The sequence below is a fragment of the Cyprinodon tularosa genome, unplaced genomic scaffold (assembly GCF_016077235.1).
Source record: "Cyprinodon tularosa strain WSP-4 unplaced genomic scaffold, ASM1607723v1 ctg967, whole genome shotgun sequence".
Taxonomy (NCBI): domain Eukaryota; kingdom Metazoa; phylum Chordata; class Actinopteri; order Cyprinodontiformes; family Cyprinodontidae; genus Cyprinodon; species Cyprinodon tularosa.
In genome coordinates, this window is record NW_024039748.1 from 169,860 (window position 1) to 195,787 (window position 25,928).

At 39.9% G+C, this 25,928-nt stretch overlaps 1 protein-coding gene and 2 non-coding genes across 5 annotated transcripts; 2 read left to right on the forward strand and 1 right to left on the reverse strand.

The window, feature by feature from the left end:
* Positions 1 to 1,254: 1,254 nt before the first annotated feature.
* LOC119776916 lies at positions 1,255 to 9,181 on the reverse strand. 3 transcript variants are annotated; one of them, XM_038275579.1, is made up of 3 exons: positions 7,822 to 9,181; positions 6,336 to 7,791; positions 1,255 to 2,256 (listed from the first exon to the last, which is right to left on the reverse strand). In XM_038275579.1, exons 1-2 carry the CDS (start codon positions 8,999 to 9,001, stop codon positions 6,338 to 6,340), a joined length of 2,634 nt encoding a protein of 877 aa, XP_038131507.1. In that variant the 5' UTR covers positions 9,002 to 9,181; the 3' UTR covers positions 1,255 to 2,256; positions 6,336 to 6,337. The 3 variants fall into 3 exon arrangements, with proteins under 3 accessions (XP_038131507.1, XP_038131508.1, XP_038131506.1); XM_038275580.1 differs by lacking the exon at positions 6,336 to 7,791 and having other exon boundaries at positions 8,354 to 9,181; XM_038275578.1 differs by having other exon boundaries at positions 6,336 to 9,181.
* A 13,625-nt stretch (positions 9,182 to 22,806) lies between these two features.
* Positions 22,807 to 22,889, forward strand: trnal-aag. Its single transcript has one exon. It is a non-coding gene; the product is annotated as a tRNA-Leu (tRNA).
* A 1,559-nt stretch (positions 22,890 to 24,448) lies between these two features.
* On the forward strand, positions 24,449 to 24,531 carry trnal-aag. The gene has a single exon. It is a non-coding gene; the product is annotated as a tRNA-Leu (tRNA).
* Positions 24,532 to 25,928: the final 1,397 nt, after the last annotated feature.

The window sequence follows — 25,928 nt, forward strand, 5'->3', positions numbered from 1 at the left end:
AGTGTAGTGAGCTAAGCTATCAGTCACTCAACAACAAATTAAGCTTCACTACACCAAAGCTACCACCTAAAGAATTATAGCAAGCTAAGTTACACTAATGTGTTAAAAGTAGCTTAACTACATCAGAAGCTACTTAATGTTGTACCAACCTAATATCAATTCAAAATGAGTCTGACACACTGGTTAAAATATTTTTTAAAGATCAGCCAATGACATATCACACTGTAAACATTGCTTTATGATCACTAGTAGAATTACTAGTAGAAAAACTAGTAAACAATCTGCTGTTATTAGAACCAAATTAAAGGTACTGTGTAATGTTCTACACATGGAGACATGGCTATGAGTTTGCATTCAATGGACATCTCTAGGGAAAACAAAACCCTACAAAAGGCATCTTATTTCTTTAGGGTCTCCCTTAGAGAAAACTTCTTCCGACCTCAATTAAACAGTCGATTCAAGGAACAAATGAAACTGTTTAAAGAAGGTGAAAAAATAAAGAAGCTAATTAAGAGATACATATATTTATGTCTCACTGTATAATTTAATATCTACCTACATATTTATTCAATGTATTTTTGGGTGCAATTAATTGAATGCTTATTTATTTATTGAGCATTTATTTATATATGTATTTTTTTTTATACATGGGAGAGCTGTTCCTCCATAAATAAAAAATCTTATCTGTGCAAATAAGCCTTAAAACATTTGAACACATACTTTTTATCAGAGGATTCAACAAGTTTCATCATCTCTGAAGATAAGGCCACGGTGTGGTAGGGACAGTTGGCTGCTCTTCTCGCTCTGCTCCTGTCTCCTCCTCCATCCTGTGTCTGCGGGCATGCGCAAATTTGGTAGACACAGACAGGAGAGGCAGAATAGGGGCTCATGCGTGAATGTCCAGCGAATAACTCCGATTGTTGTTTCAAAAATAGAAAACCTGGTTTCATTACTTAGTTATGCCCTGGATTTTGTAGCGTTTGTGGACGCTACGTCGCTACTTGATAAAAACAATAACGTCACTACTGGAAAGTTACTTGATAAATAAAGCAGCGACGCTACGGTCAAGCTACTGGAAAATGTAGTTAAACTAATAGCTTTGCTACATGTAGCGGTGCTACTGCCCATCACTGTGTAATACAGACCTCTGCAGAAGATTCTTCCTGCCTACAGTATTAACCTTTACAAACTGGTTAAAAACTCTCACAGTATGAGAGTTTCAACCTTCAATAAAGTATTTCTGAACTCAGTTGATTCGGCAACAAGAGATTCTTTATTCACATATTAGAACAGAAAACTACTCTATTCTTTATGCAACCTTTAGTGACGTTTTGGGAACAACAACAAACAACTAGTTTCACATATTTCTTTACAAGAGTGATACAATTGTATGATAAGTATTATTAAATTAAAGAGGCACAAAGAATGAACAGGATATTATCCTATGGCAGCTGAGAGGCTTTGGGAAATCCAAAAAAGTTAAATGTAGAAGAAAAGAAGAGGAAGAGGCAAAAAGTGAAAGTTCTGACAGTTTTAACCTTTTCTGCTGCAATAGGGATGAACAGAAACAATGACAAGGTTTAAAGAGTTGAATTTAGTGAGCAATTTGTTTTTTTATATTAGAAAACATAACAGGATGATAATGGATGCATGAACTGAAAAAAGAAAGATCCGTTGTAAATGTTTATTTGCATCATCACATAATCATTGGTATTATATCTAAAATGTGATTCTATTGAGTTTGAACTTGGACAAAGGAGATGACTGTGGATTTCAGTAGGGGTCAGAGGGGTCAGGATAACCATATCCCAGACAGGGACCTGAAAAGCTGGACCTGATGATGGAGAGCTGGTGCTGACCTGGGACTGTCTGGACCACTTTATAGAAAGAATCACCTGATGGAGAACCCTTCTCTTCTCAGACTGTATCTGCACTCATAAGGCTTTTAATCTTCACCAAGTCTTAGGTTTTAACTCATGGCTTACAACACTTTGAAAATGTACAAAAAAATAGAGCTAACTATAACTGTTTTCATGTCTCAGACACTTCAAAGTTTTTTACAGATGTAACATTCAGTGTAAAACAATATACAGAAAAAAAAGGGCCTTCAAAGTAAGAGTTTGAGGTCACGAAGAGATGAATTGTTGCATGTTCACAGACATTTAAGGTCAGTGTTTTATAATTAGAAGTTTGTCTTTGCAGGGAGCAGTAGGTGAATCCATCGGGGCCTCCACTGTCTTCAGGCGGCTGCCTAGTCTGCAGGAGAGTCAGAGGGAGAAGAAAGAAGTTTAATTGATTATGTAAGCAGAGAACTAGAGACTTGTCTAATCTGGATTAAGCCTGCTGTTGTTTTGTTAAATCCAGACCAAACTGCATGCTTCACATCCACATTTCAAAACTAGATCATATTTAGTTTTCTTTATGTTTAGCTCTCCAAAAACGGCATGTTCTGTAGTTCACATTCTGGGATCTACAGGTATAGGAGGACATATTTTATTTATGACTGCTTTAAACAACAGGATGATCCCAGATGTTTTAGCCTAAAACAGCCCATTGTGTGATATGTATGACTGAATCATTTCATATTATTTTAAGGCAGATTTAGCAGAAATAAAAATTGTAAAGCTGTACTTTTATGTCTGATATGAGACACTGGGATGTTATGTGACTAAACCCAGAGCCCGCAGCCTATTAGGCAACCAGGTGGACATATGACCAGTTACGGCATTGGTGAGGCTGAGCTGAGATAAAAAGGTTGTGTGATTCTCTCGCCCATAATAATTCAATAATGCTGATGATGACAGCGCAGAGATACAGGATCTCACAGAAGTTTGCTATCAGCTATAGACACTGGGGCTACGAATTCATACTCATCTGTTGAATTTGTATTTAATAAGGTATTAAATCTAGAGGTGTGTAACTTAAGAAATGTAAATCCCTTTATTGTCCCACAATGATGAAATACCCTCTCTGCATTTAACCCGTCCCCTTGGGGATAGGGGTGTAAATAACATCCATCATGGCGATTTGGATTCAGTATCGATTTCCTGACCCAACGATTCGATTATTTTCGGTACTCAAGAATACACCATGATATGATTCAATTAATTGGTTCATTTATTTTTTTTACACTTTACAGGCTAGACAATGTTTCAAATTTGAAATAAATCAATGAAAGCTGTAATATCGTTATGCATTTTTTTTTTAGAAACAATAGTAAATAACCACCTATTCCTATTAAAACCTCATTCACTGAAAAATAATAATCCCCCTGCGTTATAGATTCTGAAAGGCCTTGCATCAGAAAATACTGCACAGAATCAGTGCAATGAGTGCAATGCAATACCTCGGCTCCAGACGTCCCGCCCCCTCCACAGACGCTCCGCTGCTCCTCTCCCAAATTGTAGCTGACCACAGACAGCGCCGCAAACAGTGCCGGCTTGTCTTGTTTTTATACCCGAAATTGCGGAGTAGAACGCTGTGAGCCATTTTACACTTGGATCTCCATCTTTTTGGCCCTCATGTCCCTCTGTTGTCGGACTAAACTCGCCCCCACTTCCTCGCCGCCTCGGCCGTATCTAGACCCACAGCGTGTAGCACAGACCATGATTCAATATTGGGCATTAATCAAAAATGTTGTGTCAAGCTCACTGCGACACACTGCTGTAAGAGTATAACCAGGAAGCGAGGTAGGAGGGCAAAATAGGTTTAGCGCCACCGCAGCACGGGAGGGAGAATTACGTCCAATGGATAAAAATAGACCGGAGGGAAAAACAAAACATGAATCGATTCTCTTGCGGACGTATTGATGCATCGGATCGTCGGCTGTTGGATCGATGCATCGATACAAGACAATTATTATTTACACCCCTACTTGGGGAGCAGTGGGCTGCAGTGGGCTGCCATTGTGCGGCGCCCGGGGAGCAGTGTAAGGTTAATGATAGTCTGTGGGGATCAAATCAGGTACTTGCAACCTTCTCGGAGCATTGCTCACTGCTCTACCAATAGGGCGATGAATGCTGAACACTGTATGTTAATGCCAACACCCCATTGCAGTAATGCCTGTATTTCTGTGCTGTCATCAGCAAACTTCAGGGTGACTTTGTCCCTATGGAGGCGACAAAGTCATGTGTGAACAGGGAGTAAAGGATGGGACCTGGGTCGATGTTTTACTACTAATCCTGATAGACTGGGACCTCCAAGTCATAAAGACCCATAGCAGTAGAGCGGAGACAGTGGAACGTTTGTGGATATGTTTTGGAAGCAGAATTAAATGTATGAAATGAGGTGAAGACATCAGCCAGCTGGCAACACGTCCTCTGATGACAAGGCCAGGGATTCTGGTATTGCTGCATCATGCGGTTCTTTCTCTTTACTCTCTCAGACATGCTGGTTTGGATTTTTTTTTTTTACCGAACTGCATGGTTGAGCACTTTGGGTTATTGCTGAGAACCCAATTTGCTAGGTGATTTCTGCATGGAGCTGTTAGCTGTTGAGTTGTAATTTCCATACTAGGTTGTTGGTTGGACTACCCACCATCTTGGGTTGATGTTTGAGCATGAGCAACACAGCACCACCCACTAACTGGATTTAAACAACATCTGATGAGACGAGACTGAACATATTCAATTTATACAAAGCAAGGTTTCTGACTCAGCTTTTTTCTTACCATATAGTTAATTTTATATTATTAAATGCCGTTCGGTATCAGAAAGTATTTACAACAATTTTTTAACTGAACTTTTGATAAAAGGCAACATCCGGACACCAACTTTTGCCTGGTTTGTTTTTTATGTCCCACCACAACTATAAGCCAAAGGTTATAATTCTCTTTTTCAGAGGACCACTAATGAGTCATTGTTGTGAGGATGCACCCTTCCTATGTCCAGTAAGGGTGACGTCAAGGAGAACGTGTGTAGACTGTATCTAAGAGGTCATTGTTAGTCAACGTTATACAGCACTAAAAATATATTTGATCTTTTAGAAAAAATGAAGACATTCGTTATCAGAGAATCAGACAAAAAAGGTGAGGTGAGGAAGTTGCATCGTCTCTGTTTATGTACTGAAACATGTAGCTCTTAAAATATCACTATAAAAGTTTTTTTTTTAAATAATCTTTTGTTCCAGAGATCTCTGGAACAAATGCGTCCCATCAGTGCAAGTCCAAGTATGGATACCTCCAAACTTCCTCCCGTCACCTTCGTAGGATGGTAATCAGTGTCAAAAGTGATTCAATTAAAAGTATTAACATGTATTCACATATCGATTGCATTAACATTGTCTAAAGATTGCAAACACCGGTTTCTACATAAAGCCTCCATGTAGCATCCTACGTTGTTTCCTCGCCTGGAGAACTTTGATACTGAACAGACATTTTTAGCTGCAAGCAAAAGTAACACACCTCACTCTCTGTGAGGTTGCTCAAAGACTCTTATAGGTGTGAACTGAGACAATCTGTATTTGATGTGCTGTTTGCCCCTCTATGCCTGTCTGGAGGCAGGTGAGGAATCAAAGAACAGTACTATACTGTACTATCTCTGTACTTGGATGGCTCCATACTCATCAGCTTTGTCCTCACCTCACTCTCTGATTGAAATGCAGTCATGAACTTGAGTTGTTATCCAGGGGTTCATAGGGTTACTTCTGGACAAATATGGTGGGTGCAATACTATAAATACAAGAGCTAATGCTCCCAGTCAAACAATCAGCGTGGTCCTGTATGTTGGCAGAGGAAGTCTCCAAGGTGGAGGTAGCTCTAACACATCCCAGTCTGTCACAGGAAAGCAGCCTTAAAGGATGCTTTCAATGTCTTAGTTCCTAAGTTGTATGACTGGGTTTGCCTGTTCCTCCTTTGTAAGTGAGATACATAAAGAGAGCTATGTGGTGTGGTGTCCACAATGAGGGTGGGGGGAGGTGACCCGTTGACATGCAAGATTATGAGCGCATAATGTGTGAACAGTTAAAAGTTTAGAGAAGGTGAGTTCTAACTTTATGTTGCTGTGCACAGGTCAACTTTAGTTGATTTAGTTGCCTGTTAAGGTGCATTCCCATCAAAGGCAGCGTTTAAGGGAACTATATCCAATGCTATAGATTTTTCTTATTTTCTTATCTTTCTTGTTTTAAATGTAAATTGTCTTGTTCAAATTGAAAATTTGCCTCATTTACCTCTTCAATTCAAGAAACTGCACTTATTCTAAGAAAAAATTGACCAATTTAGATTTCAGTTTTTTGCAGTGTCTTTCTTGTTATTGAAACTAATGCGCCACTTTTTCACCTGTTACACCTGAACACCAGTTGTGTATATGTAATTAGAATATGTTCTGGATTGTACTCACCATTACTTTTCTATAGACGGTTCATCTTTCTGGGTATGTTGGGATAACAAATGGCCAGCTCTTTCATACTCTGAATAAGAAGTCATCCCAGGCCTCTGTTCTGACTGAGTGCGAGAAGTTGGGTTGTCTCTTCCTCTTGTCCAAAGCCTGCCCCGCTGTATCTCTCCACATTTTCTGGGAAGCACTGCACTTCCAGGGGGCTGGGTGGTTTGAGGACTTTGCAACTCATTTTTACAGAAGACCGAGCGAGCCTCATGGAAGGACAGAGATGGAACGATCTGCTCTGTGTTGTTATTATTTACACATGTAGCTGTTGTAGGGGAAGAGGGCCGAGAGTTGGAATATGGTCTGAACATAGGTGGTCTTGCAAAGCCGTGGTACACAGAATGACAAGCTTGAGTCAAACGAACTCTTGAAACAGGCGGTGCTATGACAGGCAGCTTAACAGAGGCCATCTCAGATTCCAACATTGTTTTTCTGTCACAACTTTGGCCATTTGTAACTTGAAGGGCTGTTAAATCTCCTGTGGGCGTATTCTTAGTGTCAGTTGATTCTCCTGTATTGCATATATGAATAATCTTTCTGGCTTGCTTGTAAAGCACTTTGGTTTCCTCAGGTTTTTCAAGGTTCACCTTTTGCAGCTGTGGAATCTCAGTGGGTCCATTCTTTCTAATAGGAGGAGCAGGTGATGCAGCTATTGACTTTAGTTTTACATTCACTTTGTTTGGCAAAACTTCCATCTTTTGCATAACTTTCTTCCTTCGCTGGGTTTGAGGGTGTATCAGTGGGAGACTAAGACCTGGATCTCCACATAGCTTTTCAGTTTGCAGTTGTCCTTCATGATACTTAAAGGAATTGTCCAATAGAACTTCTGGGGGTGGAGGTGGTAGATTATCAATCTCCAGGTCATCCCTGCAATCTGTGCAGCTCCTGCTGGCGTTGCCAGTGTCCTCTCCTTTACTATGTCCTATGTTATACACAGAACCCTTTTTATTGAGCCCATCCATACCTTGGCTAAATGCTTGGCTATATGAGTGGCACTTTACTGGTTGAATAAGTGGTAACTGTGAAGGAGTTAATGAGCATGGTGGCTTCTTTCTTCTCCCTCGGCTTTTGTGAAAATCAACTGATGCATTTAAAGAATGTCTTCTAAGTCCAGGTTGAGACCAAGTGGAGTCTTTTGGTTGTTGCATTTCAGAAATCTTTTTCATTTTTATATCTAATTCTCTTTGACTCCTTTGCAGCTCTATTAACACGTTCGCACAGCTGCTGGATGAGTCATTTTCAGCTTTGCAGTGAACATTGCAGCTTTCAGTAAAACGTTTCTTAAAGGTAGGCTGCTGATTTTTCATATCGTTTGCACACATGTAGCAAAGCGCATTGCAGGGATCTGGTGGAGAGGACCTTGATCTCCTCCTCTCACACCGATCATCATCATCATCATCATCATCATCATGATGATCATCATCATCATCATCATCATCATCATCATCATCATCATCCCCATATTTGTCAGCATTCCCTTCCTCCTCTTCTTCATCATCTTTATTATATGTAACAAACTTAGCCAAATCATTGTGATAATGTCCAAACACACCCCAAACATCGACAATAGATTTGCAGCTCCCAGATCCAGCACTACCACGGTGGCATTGGTGCCTTTCTGAGCCAGCCAAGCTCTCACTCTCTCCCCCAATTCCACTGTCTTCACTGGGAAGTGCTGAATCTTTTGGGTTAGACGTTTTAATTGCTGACATTTCTATTCTTGCGAGTACTTGAGACAACCTAAGCTCTGCAGCCTGCTTAGTCTGTAGCTTCTCAGCAAATAGTTTAGAAAGGCAAGAGAAATATTCTATGACTTCATCAAGTGCAGTATCACCCAAATTCTTTACTGAGCCTCCAACTCGCTTCATTTTTTCTGATGATTGCTGAAGCAATTGTTGTAAAAGATCTGGGGGAGGATCAACAAGATCTGCTAAAGTATTGGAAGGTTTATCTGACCGTAGAGCTTGACTTACCATCCCAGATGGTAAGCTCATGCTTTCTCCATACTCTTTAAGCATCAGCTCACCCTCTTCAGCCATCTCCTCCAGTGCCTGGTTGATTTCCTCAAAGTACAAAACCAAAGCAGCCATTATGGGCTGGATGGACAGTTTAGTCTGAGTCGCCTGGTCTAGCAGCCCCAGGAGCGTTTCATATTTGGTGATGTTTGGGTTCAGGAAACCATAAGCTGCCTGGTGAGCCCTCACCATATGTGGTAGAAAGTCCGCTTTTGTTTGGATAGAAGAAGACTTTCTGTGCCTATCTGTAGATCTTCTCCTCATGTTCTTCTTTTGGATCTCCACTCTCTGAATCATATGTTCTTGTAGAGCATCTGCAATTATTTCCTGGGGCATTTCATTTACCCTGACTTCCTGATTATTAATTGTATTCTGAGGAAACATTGGGCGGGAGTCTTGCCGAGCCATGAGAGTTTCTTGTGAACAGTTCTTGTCAGAGTATCGTGGCGTTTCCTTTTCCTTTTTTTGAAAATTTAAACAGGTATCCTCCACCATTGCAGGACCAGAGTCCACACTGTCCTGTGAGGATTCATCTACCAGAGCCTCCTGCTTTCCAAAAGAATTTGGTTTTAAAAGAAACTTTCCTTTTGAAGGAGAGCAGCCCATTTTCAAAAACCAAGTGTTAGCAAAAAGAGAAAACCTGCTCTCACCTGTATTTCCTAAAAAGAAAGTTCCTCTGTCCTTTTTATTTTTTTTCTCTCAGCATCCAGTAGTCCACTGTGCTGTAAATATGCATCAAGCACAGCGATGGAAGTGACTGGCAGCATCTATGAAGGAGTGTAGAGGATAAGCATATTGTGCAGATGGTCACAGTAAGAGCATTAAGTACTCTTAGAGATACGCAAATACACACACACCCACACCTGGTTATTTTTATCTAAGATGTTAAGCTCATCAGCTTAATCAGTCAGGTTTAGCTTCATCTACAGGGCTGCTAGTAAATCTGGGTCTGGTTAATACATGAATATAGCCAAAGATACATTTCAGCAAAGCCAGTTGTTTTTCTGTCAGTGGTATGTGTTTCTATCAACTGTTTCATCAGCATTGTTTTCTAAATTATAGAGACACAGTTTTCTTCAGAGTTTTTTAACCTAGAAGGAGACAATAAAGTAATAGGAGCTGACATGAAGACCCTGGCGGACAACATAGAGCTGAGCATTGCTGATGATGATCATTTGGGCAGATTTATCATACTGGAGATATCTCCCTGTGGCCTGGACACTGCTGGGGCACTGGAAGATGACAGAGGAAAGGAGCTAAACTGAGGAGCAGATACAGCTGGTGGGAGGTTGGAACTTGACCCCAATTAAGCTGCTTATAAAAGATATACTTGGATCTCCTAATGGCTCTTAAGGAGGTATTAAGAGCAAGATTGGCAGAGGTAGATTTGTATGATGTTCTAGTGTAAATGTGCAAGTAAGACTTGACCAGTCTTTGAGATAGAACACACAAAGAGACTTCATATCAAAATTGATCTGTGAAGATCCTCAGTAATCAGTCAACAGAAGTTCAGTTTATGCACTCTAACTAGTGGTAGGGAGCATTCAGACTACATCCCTGAGATTTAACTTCACCACTTGTTAGGGCTGAAGAGGCCTCTGGGATGAAAGGAGAAAATACTATTCACCTGCCACTATCAATGGGACATATGTATTTTCAATAATGCTATAGCTTAAAAAATGACTTAAATCTTGGTAATTCGGATTACTACAAGCCACTCAGTAAAGACAGATGGGCACATGAATAAACAATTAAAAACGTAAATGGAAATACCTAGAAAACTCCTCCATGGATGGAGGGATGGTTGGATGGATGGATGATTGATAGATAGATGATGGACAAATGATAGTCGGATGGTAGGATGGATGATTGATGGATGGATGATTTACGGATGGATGGTGGATGGATGGTAGGATGGATCTGTTTGACTAAACAATTTTTAAGTATTCCACTGTTTGTCTTGCCTGAATTTTGAGTCCTCCTTTCTGAGCCATTAAATAATAATCTGGGCAAACATGGAGCCATCGGCAGACAGTGGTGTTCAGAGATTCTAGGAGATTCTAGATTACCAGCATTATCAGTCTATCTCCACTTTCACTCTACCGCTTTTGACAGCTGCCATGCCTTTGATAGATCAGCTAGTTTTGGATCCACTCTTTCCCCTCTTGAACTGTTTTAGGGTGATTCAGTCGGGCCTTCTTCACGCAATGTGAAATTCACTTTAAACTTTTAACAACCCTCTGCGTTTACCCCTATAGATCTAAAGTGGCTTACTTAATCTCTCTGTTAATGGACAAGGCTAAATTGTGGGAACTTCAGAGTGGCTAAACAATCCCGTCCTGTGTAATTCTTATGATTTTTCTGAGGAACTAATCAGAGTTTTTTGCCTATTTCTTCTTCGTGGGGAAGCTCCCAGGAGACATCTGTCACTAAGGCAGGGTGAACGATCCGTGATGGACTATATCACTGACTTGTTATCCACAGAAAGTACCTGGAATGACGAAGCCCTAATGGATGTTTTCTTTTTTTGGATTTAATGAAAAGTTTAAGGATGAGCTTTCAACCTGTAACTATCCCCCGACTCTGAGGCAGCTGGAGGACCTTGCCGACAGGAAAGACTGTTTCCTCAAAGACGTTGCAGAGAATGGAGAGGTGGCAGGTGATCAATAGTAGAACAACCCCACCAAGGCTGGAAACTGAACAGTACTTGAAAGACATATGGGAGAAGAAGGCAGCATACAACATGGATGCACAGTGATCGGTGGCTCTGAGGACCGCAGCAACCTCCCTGAACAGAATCCAGTCAACATCACAGTGGCAGACATCCAACAAAGAGTCTCAGGTATGAAAAACTGGACAGCACCAGGCCCTGACATGATACACGCCTAATGGCTTAAGAGGTAACAAGGAAAGTGGCTACGGCCAAATACCTCCAACGAGTAAGGCAGATCCTAAGGAGCCGGCACAATGGGAAGAATAAGTCTCAGGCAATAAATGGCTATACTAGCTGGCTAAAGGAGGAGGTACAGGCCACAATGTTAAGCCATGAAAGCTCCTAACCATGCACAGAGGGTACCACCCCAAATCCAGCACCCTGAGACTGTACGCTAGCCATAAGGATGGTGGCCAAGGACTGAGGACTGGAATCAGCTAAACTTTTGATATCCCTGTGAAGCGTAGTTTGAGCTTCACCCGCTTCACCACGGTTGATACCACAGCGGACCTCACGTGGTGCTGTTCAGATACCTGCTGCATCTGGTAAGAGTTGTTTTAGCTCAGCTACGATGCAATAAAAGGAGAAAAAAAAGAACTACGAGTTTTATCCGACACAATAAGGAAATGGCATTTATTACTTAATTGTTTTGAGTATTTGCATCCTGTTTGAATATGTAGGAGCCAACGTCTGAAATGTTGAATGAAACATTGAAAAATGTGAACAAACTATACTGTAAACAATATAATAGACAAAATTGTTGTATCATGACACAGCTTTTTCTGAGTGTTGTTCAAATACTCGGTACTTAAAATGGACAAGAGCATGTATGTCAGTTTCAGACAAGTTCCCATTCCTGCCAGCAGTAAAATCATTATTTTCAGGTTTCCATTCATTTTTAAAAGTGATTTCATTTTAAATATTTGTGTGTAATTCTCTCTGTGTGTGTTTGTGCTAGGATCCAGCTGACCAGGACATGTACAGCCAAACTGCAGTGGTAATCCTTTGTGTTGATGAAGAACGTCTTCAGCTGAACGCAGCCAGAGTGGGGATCATCTTGGAAGGGAGTGTGGTGATGGATGACTTGGCCAACCTTCCTCTTGCGTTCTGCCTCCTTTTTGGACTGACATACGCACTGCACCTGGATCATCTTAGGTACATGAAAAACACTTTCCTCTTTGTCCAACAGGTGATGCTAAGCATGGGTAAAAGTGAGCTGTCACCCAAAATCCAGTCTCTGAAAAATCACCTCTCAGTGTAAAATGGGATTCCAAGTCCAGTAATTATTTTACAGTTCCTGATGCCATGTGCTTAGTTTTTAATGTTGCACTGTTTGCACTTTGTCAAATGGCATTAACACTGACATTCAGAAAGAATAGGGGTTTATTTACCCAGGTCCACTTCAAGCACTAAGTAAACCGCTTACTATTAGTTGTGTAATCTTGAGGTTAATTAGAATGTTTCTGTTGTATTGGGAGATGACAGCTTTAAGATTTTGGAATGTTTTAGATTTCTGTTAGGTCCAGAAGAGTTCAACTTTCTAGAAATTTACATTTCTGATCAAAGTAAGATAAAAAAAAATGTTCTGATCAAACAATGCTTAGTTCATGAGCAAAGGTTGTATGACCATTGAACATTAACAATTTGGGGAAAAAATATGGCCAAAATGATTCCATTTTCTAGTGTAGTTTTCATTCACAAATATTGAATGCTGTTGTTAACTCAGTATATGGATTATAAACTTTTGTTTATCTGTTTTGCTCAGTTCACATAAAGCAGACTGTGGTTTAAGTTGGGCTGATTAATAACCATCTCAGGAATGTCTTTCAATATTTAGAAAAAATCAATCTTTTGAAAGAGAATTTAAAGATAGGTCATGTTCTTTGACTTTACATGTCGGCTGAAACAATAAGCGATTGGCTGAAATTTAAATAAAAAAAAAATATAATATTGTCTGATTTTCTTTTTCATAAAAAGGTTTCCATGTAACAAAGATTTAATCAAAAGTGTGCATTTTCCCAAAGGTGTTTTTAGAAATCATTTTAAGTAACATCAACTTGTAAATTAGAGGGTTGTCCTTAAGACTATTTCAGTGAATTGAAAAGTTTATGTGAAATAGACTCCAGTTATCATAATGGTTTACTTAAAAAAATTGAGGAAACTGGTTGCCTTAAAAAATTTAAGTAATCTCAAATTATCTAGGTTTGGAATGAACTTAAAATAGCTATTTCTCTGAAATTAAAAGTTGAAGTGAAATACACTCAAGTTTTTATCATGCATTACTGAAAATTTTTAAGGCAAACGGTTTCCTCAAATTTTTTAAGTAATCTCAACTTATCCGGGCTTAGAGTGTACGGCTGCATAGCTGAATAATACCAGGCCCTTTACATTCCTTGGCCAAATGGCTGTAACTTGAAATACAAATGATAAGATATACATTTTCTAACAATTCCCTCCTGTTTATCATTATATTTACAATTGAAGCATAACTTTAACCTACCGTATTTCACCACTATAAGGCGCATATAAACGTCTTTTTTTTTCCCTCAAAATGTGCGGTGCGCCCTATGTGTGTTGTTACTGCGGACGTTGTTTAGACCACCATGAGAACGTTAAAGGGGGAAGTGTGGGCGAGGATTGTGTATAAAAGAACAGGTATGTGCTTTATGCAGAACAAAGAGTGGCTGAGGGAGGTGTATGTGAGGAGACCAGGTGTTTTTTTCCACGCATCACCATCGCTGTTAATCTGTGACTCCATGCGTGCCCATCTCACAGCCGATGTGAAAAACATGGTGAAACAAATGAACGCTGTGCTTGCTGTTACTCTGGGGGGTGTGACAAAGGAACTTCAACCGCTCGACATCGGTGTGAACCGGCCGTTCAAAGTAATGCTACGTTCACACCGGACGCAGCAGGAGCAGCAAAATCGCGTTTTATTACCTATTGTCTAAAAACAGAAATAGACATCAACTCTCTTTTTTAGTTAACGTATTTTTTTATTTAAGTTTTAAAACAACCTTTAATAAAACATTGGGAATAGTTTCGTTAAACCAGTTTAGCCAGAAGAAAAAAGGCCTAACAGTGATGCAGGTCACTGAAACGTTATTTAACAGAAAGACCATGTTTATTTTAAAAGAAACTGAGTGGATAGCCCATCCATCTTGTTACCAAAAAAAAAAAAGAAACACACAAATTAAACAACAAATTATAAAAGCTATGAAAAAAAAGACATTGCGGCGGGATCAAAGCTAACACACCCAATCATTCAACAAAAATTAGTCACAAAGTGCATCAATGGTGAGGTTTTTGAAAGGGCATATAACCATCTTGTGATTTCTTAAATGACATCTCAAGTGTCCAAACAATGTTGACTTAGAAAAAGGCTTCCTAAAGTCACACAAGGAACAGGTGAAACATAAATGTGGTGCTTGTGCTCCATCAGTTGCATCCAGTCTGCCTGTGCCAGTATGACAGTGTGACAGACGGGTTTTCATTGGATTAAATGACTGAAAGGTGCAAATGCAATTGCTGTAGAGGCACGGCAGTGGGCTGACTTCTGAATGCTGACTAAGTTTCAAACGATAATGTTTAAATAACTTTGCCCGGGTATCCAGGGACATAGAACATAGTTTGCATCTCCAGTCCATGTTAGGCCTGCAATTAAATAAAATATTTCTTTAATGAGTGAGTGTTTGGGTAAGCATAATAAAATAGGTGCTGATCTAGAGGTTACAAATGAAATAAAAGTAATAACTATTATCACTCTAATCTAAGCATATCCTCTGTAATAATTTGGAGAATCCCCACTATTAAAGGAGAAGTTCGGTTTTTTACACTTTTAGCCCATTTTCTGTAGTGTCCAGGATGAAATCGAATGATCGACACCAAAAGTTTGACAATTGCTCCTGTCTCTGCTTTTTGGCTCATTTAGAATCCCCCCCTGGCTGCTTTAGAATGGCTAGCATAGAGCATGTCCGATAATGTCCTGAAAACAACCTTAAACGTTCTTTTTTTAAAATATGCTACTCACCGTGTCGTCAGCGCTGTTCAATGACGTTCCAAAAAAAGTTTCGTAAAGAAAAAACGTTCCTGTAGTGTTTTATTTAGCATTTTGTAAATCCCATTGAGTTCTGTAGGAATAGTCAATATTCCGCTGCCACCGGAAACGGAAATGGGGCCTGTTTACACAGTTGTAGTCTTTTCGCTTCACTCTGTGTACTCCGACGTCGAGAATCAAGAATCCACCTTTCGTATTCCATTTTCAGAGTTTTTTAAAGTGTTTAACAGAGACGTTAGCACCTCGACGTCGGAGTACACAGAGTGAAGCGAAAAGACTACAACTGTGTAAACAGGCCCCATTTCCGTTTCCGGTGGCAGCGGAATATTGACTATTCCAACAGAACTCAATGGGATTTACAAAATGCAAATAAAACACTACAGGAACGTTTTTTCTTTACGAAACTTTTTTTGGAACGTCATTGAACAGCGCTGACGACCCGGTGAGTAGCATATTTAAAAAAAAGAACGTTTAAGGTTGTTTTAAGGACATTATCGGACATGCTCTATGCTAGCCATTCTAAAGCAGCCAGGGGGTGATTCTAAATGAGCCAAAAAGCAGAGACAGGACCAATTGTCAAACTTTTGGTGTCGATCATTCGATTTCATCCTGGACACTACAGAAAATGGGCTTAAAGTGTAAAAAACCGAACTTCTCCTTTAATATTACCTTTTTACAACCCAATTAAAGTTTACAGGTGGACTCAATTATTTCACATCTATTAAATATCAACTTCAGTAAAAATAGTAGAGAATGAGAGACTTGTTTTACAAAAGGAACAATTAATTAAATACTGACTAATGATGTAAAATACTCAATACGTTAATAAGGCCAAACATGTTCATTCTGTTCAGTATAAATTGACTTAAATTTGCTATTTTTAAAGTACTTAATAATGCAGCTTTAAAAAATATATAAATATATAAAGATACCTTAGATACTGGTGGTGTTGCTCATCATCCACCCTGGATGAAATGAGCTGATAAGAGAAATGGAAAATTTATTTCATTATTTCAATTCGTTAAACATTGTGATCCATGTTTACTTTTTAAGTAAAAAAAAAGAAAAATAAGAAAAAATTTACTTACCAGATGAAATGCTTTAATTAAGTCTGTGGGAATGATGATATATGGCCTACAGCAGCTCTCTGTGAAAAACTTTCATGTTTAATTTACACATAATAACCACTTACAAACTAAATAAAATGTACATATTTATATTTTTTGGCCATCATTCACACTGGTTTATCTCCATTTTATTTGGTTAGATTTCTAAATATACAATACAGTTTAAGTGAGTTTTTGTTTAATTCATAAAGCTTAGTTTTTATTTAGTTTCAGTTAACAGAAATTATTTCTTCATTTTAGTTAAAAGGATTTAAATTGAGATAAAATTATTTAGATTTTGTGAACTATAAAAACATACATATATGGGCAGACCTGTGTACGTGACAAGTTAACTTGTACAATACTATTCTTTCTCTTAATAACATAGCTGAATCTTTCAACAGACAATAGAGAAAGAAGAAACATTTACAGCATACTCACCACAGAAGATCTCCGAGCATTAGGAGAAGCCCCAGACTCAGAGGGATGCAGCTGATGAGTGGATGCTAGCAGGTGTACAGTAACACGGAGCTAATGTTGCTAGCTTGCGAAGGCGCCCCAAACTCACTTTAACCGCTGTGGTCAACAAACACAACATAAACTCAATAGTCAGAAAACTCATTAATTTATAGTTAATTTTACAGAAAACTTGATTTTGAGTTATCTACCCTTAAAGGAATAGTACACCCAAACCATGATTAGCCTTCATTTTCTACTCACCCCCATGCTGAACAAAACTCTGGAGTACTTTTTTGATATCTCAAATGCATCTGGAGATCTGGGAGGCTTCTTGCTGTCTGCTGACATTCAAATAATGGAGGTCTATGGTGCCCGAGACAGAAAGGTCCATAAAAGTCCACAAAAAACGTGTCAATATTCCTCCATACTGCTCGTCCAATGTATTCCAAGTGTCCTGAGTGGGTAGCATCCAGAATTTACTGGAAACAAAGTCATTTAGAATGTTTTTAGAGCATAAACAGTAGTGTATAGGATTTCCTGAAAGCGCGCACATGCGCGTTCACGACGCTACGGAAGCCGGCAGACCAAACCAGCGCATTCAGCTCGGCAAAGAACTCATGCTCTTCCTCAACACTGAAGTCCTCAGACATTTTTCTTTTGTTGTTTTTTTCTTTGCACAGGTAAACAGCACATTTCTTCTTCTACGCTTGCATTATCGGCAGAGCAGACGCTGATTGCGCACTTTCATCTGGTTTGGTCTGCCGGCTTCCGTAGCGTCCTGAACGCGCTGGCGCGCGCTTTTAGGAAATCCTATACACTACTGTTTATGCTCTAAAAACATTCTAAATGACTTCGTTTCGAGTAAATTCTGGATGCTACCCACTCAGGACACTTGGAATACATTGGACGAGCAGTATGGAGGAATATTGACACGTTTTTTGTGGACTTTTATGGACCTTTCTGTCTCGGTCACCATAGACCTCCATTATTTGAATGTCAGCAGACATGTGTTGGGTGTACTGTTCCTTTAATGACTTTAAGTTAGTCGTACTGTTTGGGTTTACAGTGTATGTTTTTCAATGTGCATGGATAAATGTGATTTTGGAAGTTGGGTAGAAGTGGAACTCTGTTGATTATTATTATCGATTACAGTGCATGAAAAGTGGGATTTTCGTCAATATGCGGCACTGTAGATTGTCGTGGAAGTTCAGGTTAACGGCAGTTTACGGTAATTTGCAGGCTTCGCCGAAAACTCCCGTAAATTGTCAGAAATTGACGTGGACTTTCTTAGGCAGTGTTCCCCCCATGCCTCCCCCCCATGGAATTCTAGGGGAGGCTTTAACATGTAAATGAAAATGCTGTGAGCTATACAAATGCAAATCAGGGTTGCAGGGGGGGTTTTACCCCAAGTGACATTTTTCTAAAAGGTAAGAAAATCTCTGATACAAAGAGATCAGGCTCAGTATAGACTCTTACATTTTAGCTTGAATTGATTTATTTAATTAAAGTATAGAGACCAAAACAAATCTTTAGCTGACAGAGCAATACATTTAGAGCAGTAATTATTTAAAAAAAAATTTGCATTCAAGATAAAAAATAAAATGTTGTCTATCAATATGCTCAATTCACAATTACTTAAGTGGAAAAGTTTCAAGAAATGAGTCTGGGATGATTCACTTTATAACATGGCGCATTATCCTGCTGGAAGTAGCCATCAGAAGATTGGTACACTGTGGTCATAAGGACATAAGGTCAGCAACAATGCTGAGGTAGGCTGCCTCATTTATTTGATGCTAAATTGGTATTAAGTGGCCCAAAGTGTGGCAATAAATATCCCCCAAATAGATGGTACAAATAGATCAGGCTCAGTATGACCTAATTATAGACTCTTACATTTTAGATTGAATTGATTTATTTAATTAAAGTACGCTAGATTACTGTGTATGCCATTAGCAATGGCAAATGTTATGTAAAAAAATACACAATATAATTTATTTCAAAAATTAGTTTTAATCAGAATCAGTTGGTAAAATGTGAATCAGAATAAGCAAGGTAAAATGTGCATTCCATGCACAGTGCTCCTTGGGATTTTTAAAGCTTGGGAAATCTTTTTGTTTTCCAAATCCAGCTTTAAACTTCTCCAGTGTCTCGGACCTGTCTGATGTGTTCCTTGTTCTTCATGATGCTCTCTGCACTTTAAACAGACCTCTGAGGCGATCACAGAGCAGGTGCATTTATCGGGAGACTTGATTACACACAGGTGGATTCTATTTAGTATCTTTTAGGTGGACATTGGATCATTCAGAGATCCTCACTGAACTTCTGGGGAGAGTTTGCTGCACTGAAAGTAAAAGGGGCCGATTTATTTTGCACACCCCACTCTTCAGTTTTTTATTTGTTAAAAAAGTTAAAAATATCCAATATATTTAATTACACTTCATGATTGGGTAAAACTAATTGTTGATTCTTCACTAAAAAATGTTTATGTTTGATGCCTGAAATGTGGCAAGAGTTTGAGATTTTCAAGAGAGCAGATTATTTTTGCAGGGCAAACTGTAACTGGGCTGATATCTAAGGAGAGCTCTGACAGGGTTTCACTTGCCAATAACGTACATTTATAACATAAGTTTTAGTGGTTGTAGAAGTAATAGAAAACACAGATCTGGGAACTGGAATTCTAGCAGCACTCCTACATTATTCTCTACATTTTCTCTCCGTTGTCCTTTCTTTCACAGTAAATGGTATCGGCATCTCAGATATGTTAGATTTGTTTACCAAGCTTTCCTGTCTGACCCTTCAAAACAATCTACCATCAACAGCATTGTGTTGTAGAAGCTTTTATGCAAGAGCCTTTTTTTGGGAGTTTTTACAGCACATTTTGGAGTTTTTACGGCACTAGTGTCTCGTTTTTTTGGCAGTAGGCTGGCAGGAAAGGGGGTATGAGAGAGGGAGAGACATGCGGCCAAGGATTCGAACCCGGGTCATCCATGTCGAGGACTAAGGAATCTTTCTGTACATGGGTTTTGTGCGCTAAACACTGGGCTACCAAAGCACGCCCTTATGCAACAAACTTTTAAACAATTTTCCCAACATTTATGGAGAACAGCAAAGTTGCTCTTTTGTAGTTTTTATTATTTTCACCTATAAACATAGAAAAAGTCAGCAGCCTTTTGAAATGTTCTGTAGTATAGTATAAATCAAGATTCTCCAGAACATATCTCCAAAGCCTGCTATTTTCTGTAACACAAGTTGTGCTACCCACAGTAATTGCTGATAAAAAGTCTAAAGACTGTTTTATGCTATTACTAGTTTTAAATCTGTGGTAAACCATTGTTTTACAGCAACTCCTCTCTCATATATACAATATTGCATCTTCTAATATGTTTCCTTAAAGACTGTTTAGGACAGGAAGCTACAAAAAGTTAAATGACCATAAACTTAATGTAAACCCCTAGCTATTATTATTTTATGTTTATTTTATTTATTTGTTTATTTATTTATATGTTTGTTTCCCTTGTTTTATTTTTATTTATTTATTACATTATATGTCTCATTTTTTTTAAAGTTATAATGTCACCAACTGCTGTGTATCTTTGTTTGATGTTTGAATTACTCTGTATTGTTACACGGAATTGCCAATAAACCAAAAAAAAAAAAACCAAAAAAAAAAACATGAAGACGCAGCTGTTCTCGCGAGTCCTTCCGTATAACAATGACCTCGTATGTGATTGGAGGAGCTATACTCAGAAGAACTTTATCTCCAGTTCCTTTGTTTGGATTTTGCTGGTACGTTATCAATGGTTGGACGACGTCTAGCGTTCAACTTGCCTTCAACTCCTCTTGGACGCGATGGCGACTCTGCAGTCGAACAACTGTGCGGGAGAGACAAACTCAAAGAAGAGAAGCTAGCGGTAAATATATGTTTGACTAATAACTGGCTAATAGCAGCCTAGCCTAAAGCTACGGCTAATAGAGAACAACAGGGAATATCCACATAGGATTCTTCAGGGTGATTCCACATAGGAATCTTCAGGTTGGCTCACCAGGGCAGATTAGCAGGTTAAGCTCTCCTAGAGTTTCAGGCTTGAGACTGGTTTCCTGTGATGCAGCTCTTCCTGAGCTTCAGATCAGAGACAGGTTTCCAACTAAGATCAACACTGCGGCGTGGAAGCAAGGTCTGGCAGGAGCTTATAAAGGGGAGGTCTCCTGATGAGTAGATGGAAATCAGGTGTGCTGGAAGGTTCCAGCTCCAGAAGACCCACGGCGCACTCTGCTGGAGACAGAGGGTAATCTCCAGATCCCAACAGTAACTCCAGCCCTAAGGGAAAATAACAAAGAGCAGAAGGGGATCCTCGGCGCCCTCTGGTGGGCAAGCCTGAGGATCCCAACAAGCTGCCTGTAAGACGTATTATGAGACGGTACGCAGGAGCTTCAGATATACGCAGCCAGCGAACACTCGCATAATGCTGATTCATTTTTTTTTTTTTTTTTTTTTTTTTACAGCTGCTGGAATCGAGGCAGAGTGTGCTAGCTGATGAGGAAGTGGAACTCTGGAAGTCCGCCACCGTCGACCTCATGTCTGACGAAGAAGATGGCGTCGTTGGCAGAGGGATTGTACGGCCGCCGTCATTTCGTAGGCCGGATCTCACTGAACTCTGTGTTAAGCTGCAGTCCCGGTTAGAAGCAATGCCGAAGTACAGAGCCACACACAGTAGGCGTCTGCACATCGGACCTGCCTCGGAGGGAATGCTGCCAGTTACCTCTAACCCCAAGGAGGCAAACGGACAGTTCACGGAGTTGTAATTTTTGGATACGCATGTGTGGGCATATCCTCGCATTGTATATAGTTGTGTGTGTTTTAATAAAGCTCTTTCTTTGCATAAACAGCTTCCTGGCAAATGTTCATTTCCTGTATAAATTCATTCATGTCCTTGATGGTAGCCTAATAATAGTGTAGTAGTGTAGGATAACATGAATATACAGCATATGAATAAAATGTTGTGTATTTATGAATAATATATTTATGTAAATATATATATATGCCAACCAATCACGAGCGATTTTACTTGTTTAAAAAGAAGTGGTTCCGTCCTATACTCAATAAGAAAATTAAAGCCTGGCGTGGCCACGTGTGGTTTTGCTGCCAATCACGAGCGATTTCACTTGTTTGAGAATAGTGGTTTCAGCCAATACTGAGAAGGTTATTCAAGCCAGACCTGGCCAGCCGCGCGGGTTTGCTGCATTCATATGCTAATTAGGGCCATTAGTACAGCTGATCGCTCTCCACATACTACAGAGTCCGTTTCCGACAATTTGTGGCACGACAAACGACGACAAGCGCGGGTTGCAAATTGTCGGAAACTCACGAAAATCAGGGAGATCTGCGGGAGTTTACTGGGACGAAAATCTCACTTTTCATGCAGTGTATGCTGGGTGCAAGGACCACTAATCCCTGAAAACCCAATTTCCATTTTATAGACCCTTCATCCTTACGATACAGGAAAGGTTCTCACAAATAATTTTTACAAGATGAATCAAGTGTTAAGCAGCTCTGCAAGTATATTCCATGTGCATCTTCCCCTCCCACAGCAGCTCAATCTTACAATATCCATTCTTTAACCCAGTTGAAGCCCCGCTGCTTCCTGGATGAGCGTAAAGGACTTTTGAAGAGTTGTTTATATGCTTTAGCAGCCATTCCTGCGAAAGGGATTCATTGTAGTTCCCCAATCAAGACAAAGGGGTTTATGACAAACTGTTTCATTTTCCTTAGTAGCTATTCTTAGGTAATGTATGTCTAGCCTTTAACTGGTTTGCTTTTCTCAAGCTCCAAAGCCAATTTCCAGACTTAGTTGTGGGTATCCAGGTCCTAAACTTGGGAATCAAGCTACAACCACCTCTTCTCTTTGAGCTCCCAAGGTGGATCTATCTTGACCTTATGTTAATTGTGATCCAGGGTGAGTTCTCATAGGCATGTTGTGGGAGCTCTTAGGGTCTTGGACAAAGCCCTAGTCATGCCCACCTGCTCTCCCAGGTTATTTAAAATGTTTCGCAATCAAGCTCTCAAATTTGGCAGGAAGTCAGGATGGCCGAGCGGTCCAAGGCGCTGCGTTAAGGTCGCAGTCTCCAATGGAGGCGTGGGTTCGAATCCCACTTCTGACATGTCTTTATTCCTTACTTGGAGGTATCTTCTACCAGAAGGTTGCCATTTGTGTGCTATAAAGCAGTTGCCCAATAAAGTGTGCATTCAAATCCTGTTACTAATGTGGTGAAGCACTCTAAAAGTAAGTTTGATCCCCCACTGCCACTCTGGGTCTCTAAGCAAGACCCTTAACCCCACACTGCTCCTGGGTGCCACACAATGGCAGCCCACTGCTCCCCAAGGGGGTGGGTTAAATGCAGATAATTAATTTTGTTGCTCTGTACTTGTGACAGTGGAATGACAATAAAGTTTAATTATTTTATTAATTATCATTAAAACATATCAATGCCCTCCTGTTCAAGCCATACAGATAGCACCCAATTAGTCAGATGGTTAAAGATTCCGTTTATTGTAGCTCATCACTGGTAGTACAGATGAGTATCTGATCAGGAATCCAAGCAAAGCAAATCAAAGATTTGCAACACTAAAATGATGCACTTGCAATTATTCACATTTACAAAACTATACCTCAACACACGCTCAAAATGGATGTTTTTGAACATAAAACATCATCCTTTCTTTAACCAGACCTGAGTTGCTCTTTAAAAAGATAAATGATTGTTCTGTTTTCCTGCCATTCAATATCAGACATCCCTTGGGTAAGCCATGTACTTCATTGGGTAAGGGCTGTGCATACCAGGGCTTAAAACTTCCAATCTTTCCTAGATCCTGTACCAACATTTCTAAGCTTAACCGTGGGTTCATGGGTCCAATGGAAGCTGATAGTACCCTGAGAATAAAGGTACACTTCCCTAACTCCAAATACCCCAGGGTCCATTTTAAGGATTTTTTCTCCTCATGAGTCAAAGTTTTATCCAGTTGGGCTTTTTGACTAGATGCGTATCTTTTTGGGGTTCCGGAGCTTGAGTATGCTGGGTGCAAGGACCACTAATCCCTGAAAACCCAATTTCCATTTTATAGACCCTTCATCCTTACGATACAGGAAAGGTTCTCACAAATAATTTTTACAAGATGAATCAAGTGTTAAGCAGCTCTGCAAGTATATTCCATGTGCATCTTCCCCTCCCACAGCAGCTCAATCTTACAATATCCATTCTTTAACCCAGTTGAAGCCCCGCTGCTTCCTGGATGAGCGTAAAGGACTTTTGAAGAGTTGTTTATATGCTTTAGCAGCCATTCCTGCGAAAGGGATTCATTGTAGTTCCCCAATCAAGACAAAGGGGTTTATGACAAACTGTTTCATTTTCCTTAGTAGCTATTCTTAGGTAATGTATGTCTAGCCTTTAACTGGTTTGCTTTTCTCAAGCTCCAAAGCCAATTTCCAGACTTAGTTGTGGGTATCCAGGTCCTAAACTTGGGAATCAAGCTACAACCACCTCTTCTCTTTGAGCTCCCAAGGTGGATCTATCTTGACCTTATGTTAATTGTGATCCAGGGTGAGTTCTCATAGGCATGTTGTGGGAGCTCTTAGGGTCTTGGACAAAGCCCTAGTCATGCCCACCTGCTCTCCCAGGTTATTTAAAATGTTTCGCAATCAAGCTCTCAAATTTGGCAGGAAGTCAGGATGGCCGAGCGGTCCAAGGCGCTGCGTTAAGGTCGCAGTCTCCAATGGAGGCGTGGGTTCGAATCCCACTTCTGACATGTCTTTATTCCTTACTTGGAGGTATCTTCTACCAGAAGGTTGCCATTTGTGTGCTATAAAGCAGTTGCCCAATAAAGTGTGCATTCAAATCCTGTTACTAATGTGGTGAAGCACTCTAAAAGTAAGTTCGATCCCCCACTGCCACTCTGGGTCTCTAAGCAAGACCCTTAACCCCACACTGCTCCTGGGTGCCACACAATGGCAGCCCACTGCTCCCCAAGGGGGTGGGTTAAATGCAGATAATTAATTTTGTTGCTCTGTACTTGTGACAGTGGAATGACAATAAAGTTTAATTATTTTATTAATTATCATTAAAACATATCAATGCCCTCCTGTTCAAGCCATACAGATAGCACCCAATTAGTCAGATGGTTAAAGATTCCGTTTATTGTAGCTCATCACTGGTAGTACAGATGAGTATCTGATCAGGAATCCAAGCAAAGCAAATCAAAGATTTGCAACACTAAAATGATGCACTTGCAATTATTCACATTTACAAAACTATACCTCAACACACGCTCAAAATGGATGTTTTTGAACATAAAACATCATCCTTTCTTTAACCAGACCTGAGTTGCTCTTTAAAAAGATAAATGATTGTTCTGTTTTCCTGCCATTCAATATCAGACATCCCTTGGGTAAGCCATGTACTTCATTGGGTAAGGGCTGTGCATACCAGGGCTTAAAACTTCCAATCTTTCCTAGATCCTGTACCAACATTTCTAAGCTTAACCGTGGGTTCATGGGTCCAATGGAAGCTGATAATGTGGTGGTTTTCAATGGTCAAAAATCAGGACACCTTCAGTTGATCATCTGATTGCCCCAGGACGGGAGAAGAAGCGTTTATTTTATAGATCAAATTGACATGCTGTCTTCAGTACACGTAACACAGCGCTTCACATTTCAACAGAACACATCTAGCTTTTCTCAACTCCCATTTCAAATCTGGGCGTTTATATAGTTTCAACATTGCACTGTGTGGATGTATGTGCAGGACTGGACGCTCTGATAACATTTCCTGGAAGTTCTTGGCTTGTGACCGGATTGCGTGCGAGTGGGCCTTTGAGTGGGCCTAATGGTTTTGTTTTTCAAGACTTGTACTCGGCTTATCGCCTGTGCACACATTGTTACTGCCAAAACAATGTTACTGCCAAAATGTGTACGTGGCTCCCAGACTGCTTGCTCTGTGTTCTCAATTATTGTGAGCTTAAGGTCACGATGACCTGAGGCAACACAATTCGCTTCTACATTCCCTCCTGTAGTTCATTGAAAATGAAGTACTAATGAGAATTTGCATAGTGATGGTAATATTACGCAACTAAGTGCACTTACGTGTATGTGAAGTTTAAATGAAACGGTATCTAAGTGTTACCGACGCAGCCCAGTATGGATGCAA

Bases quoted from the DNA above. Each gene is read 5' to 3' on its own strand.
- LOC119776916 (XM_038275578.1), bottom strand. From the start codon at position 9,001: ATGGGCTGCTCTCCTTCAAAAGGAAAGTTTCTTTTAAAACCAAATTCT.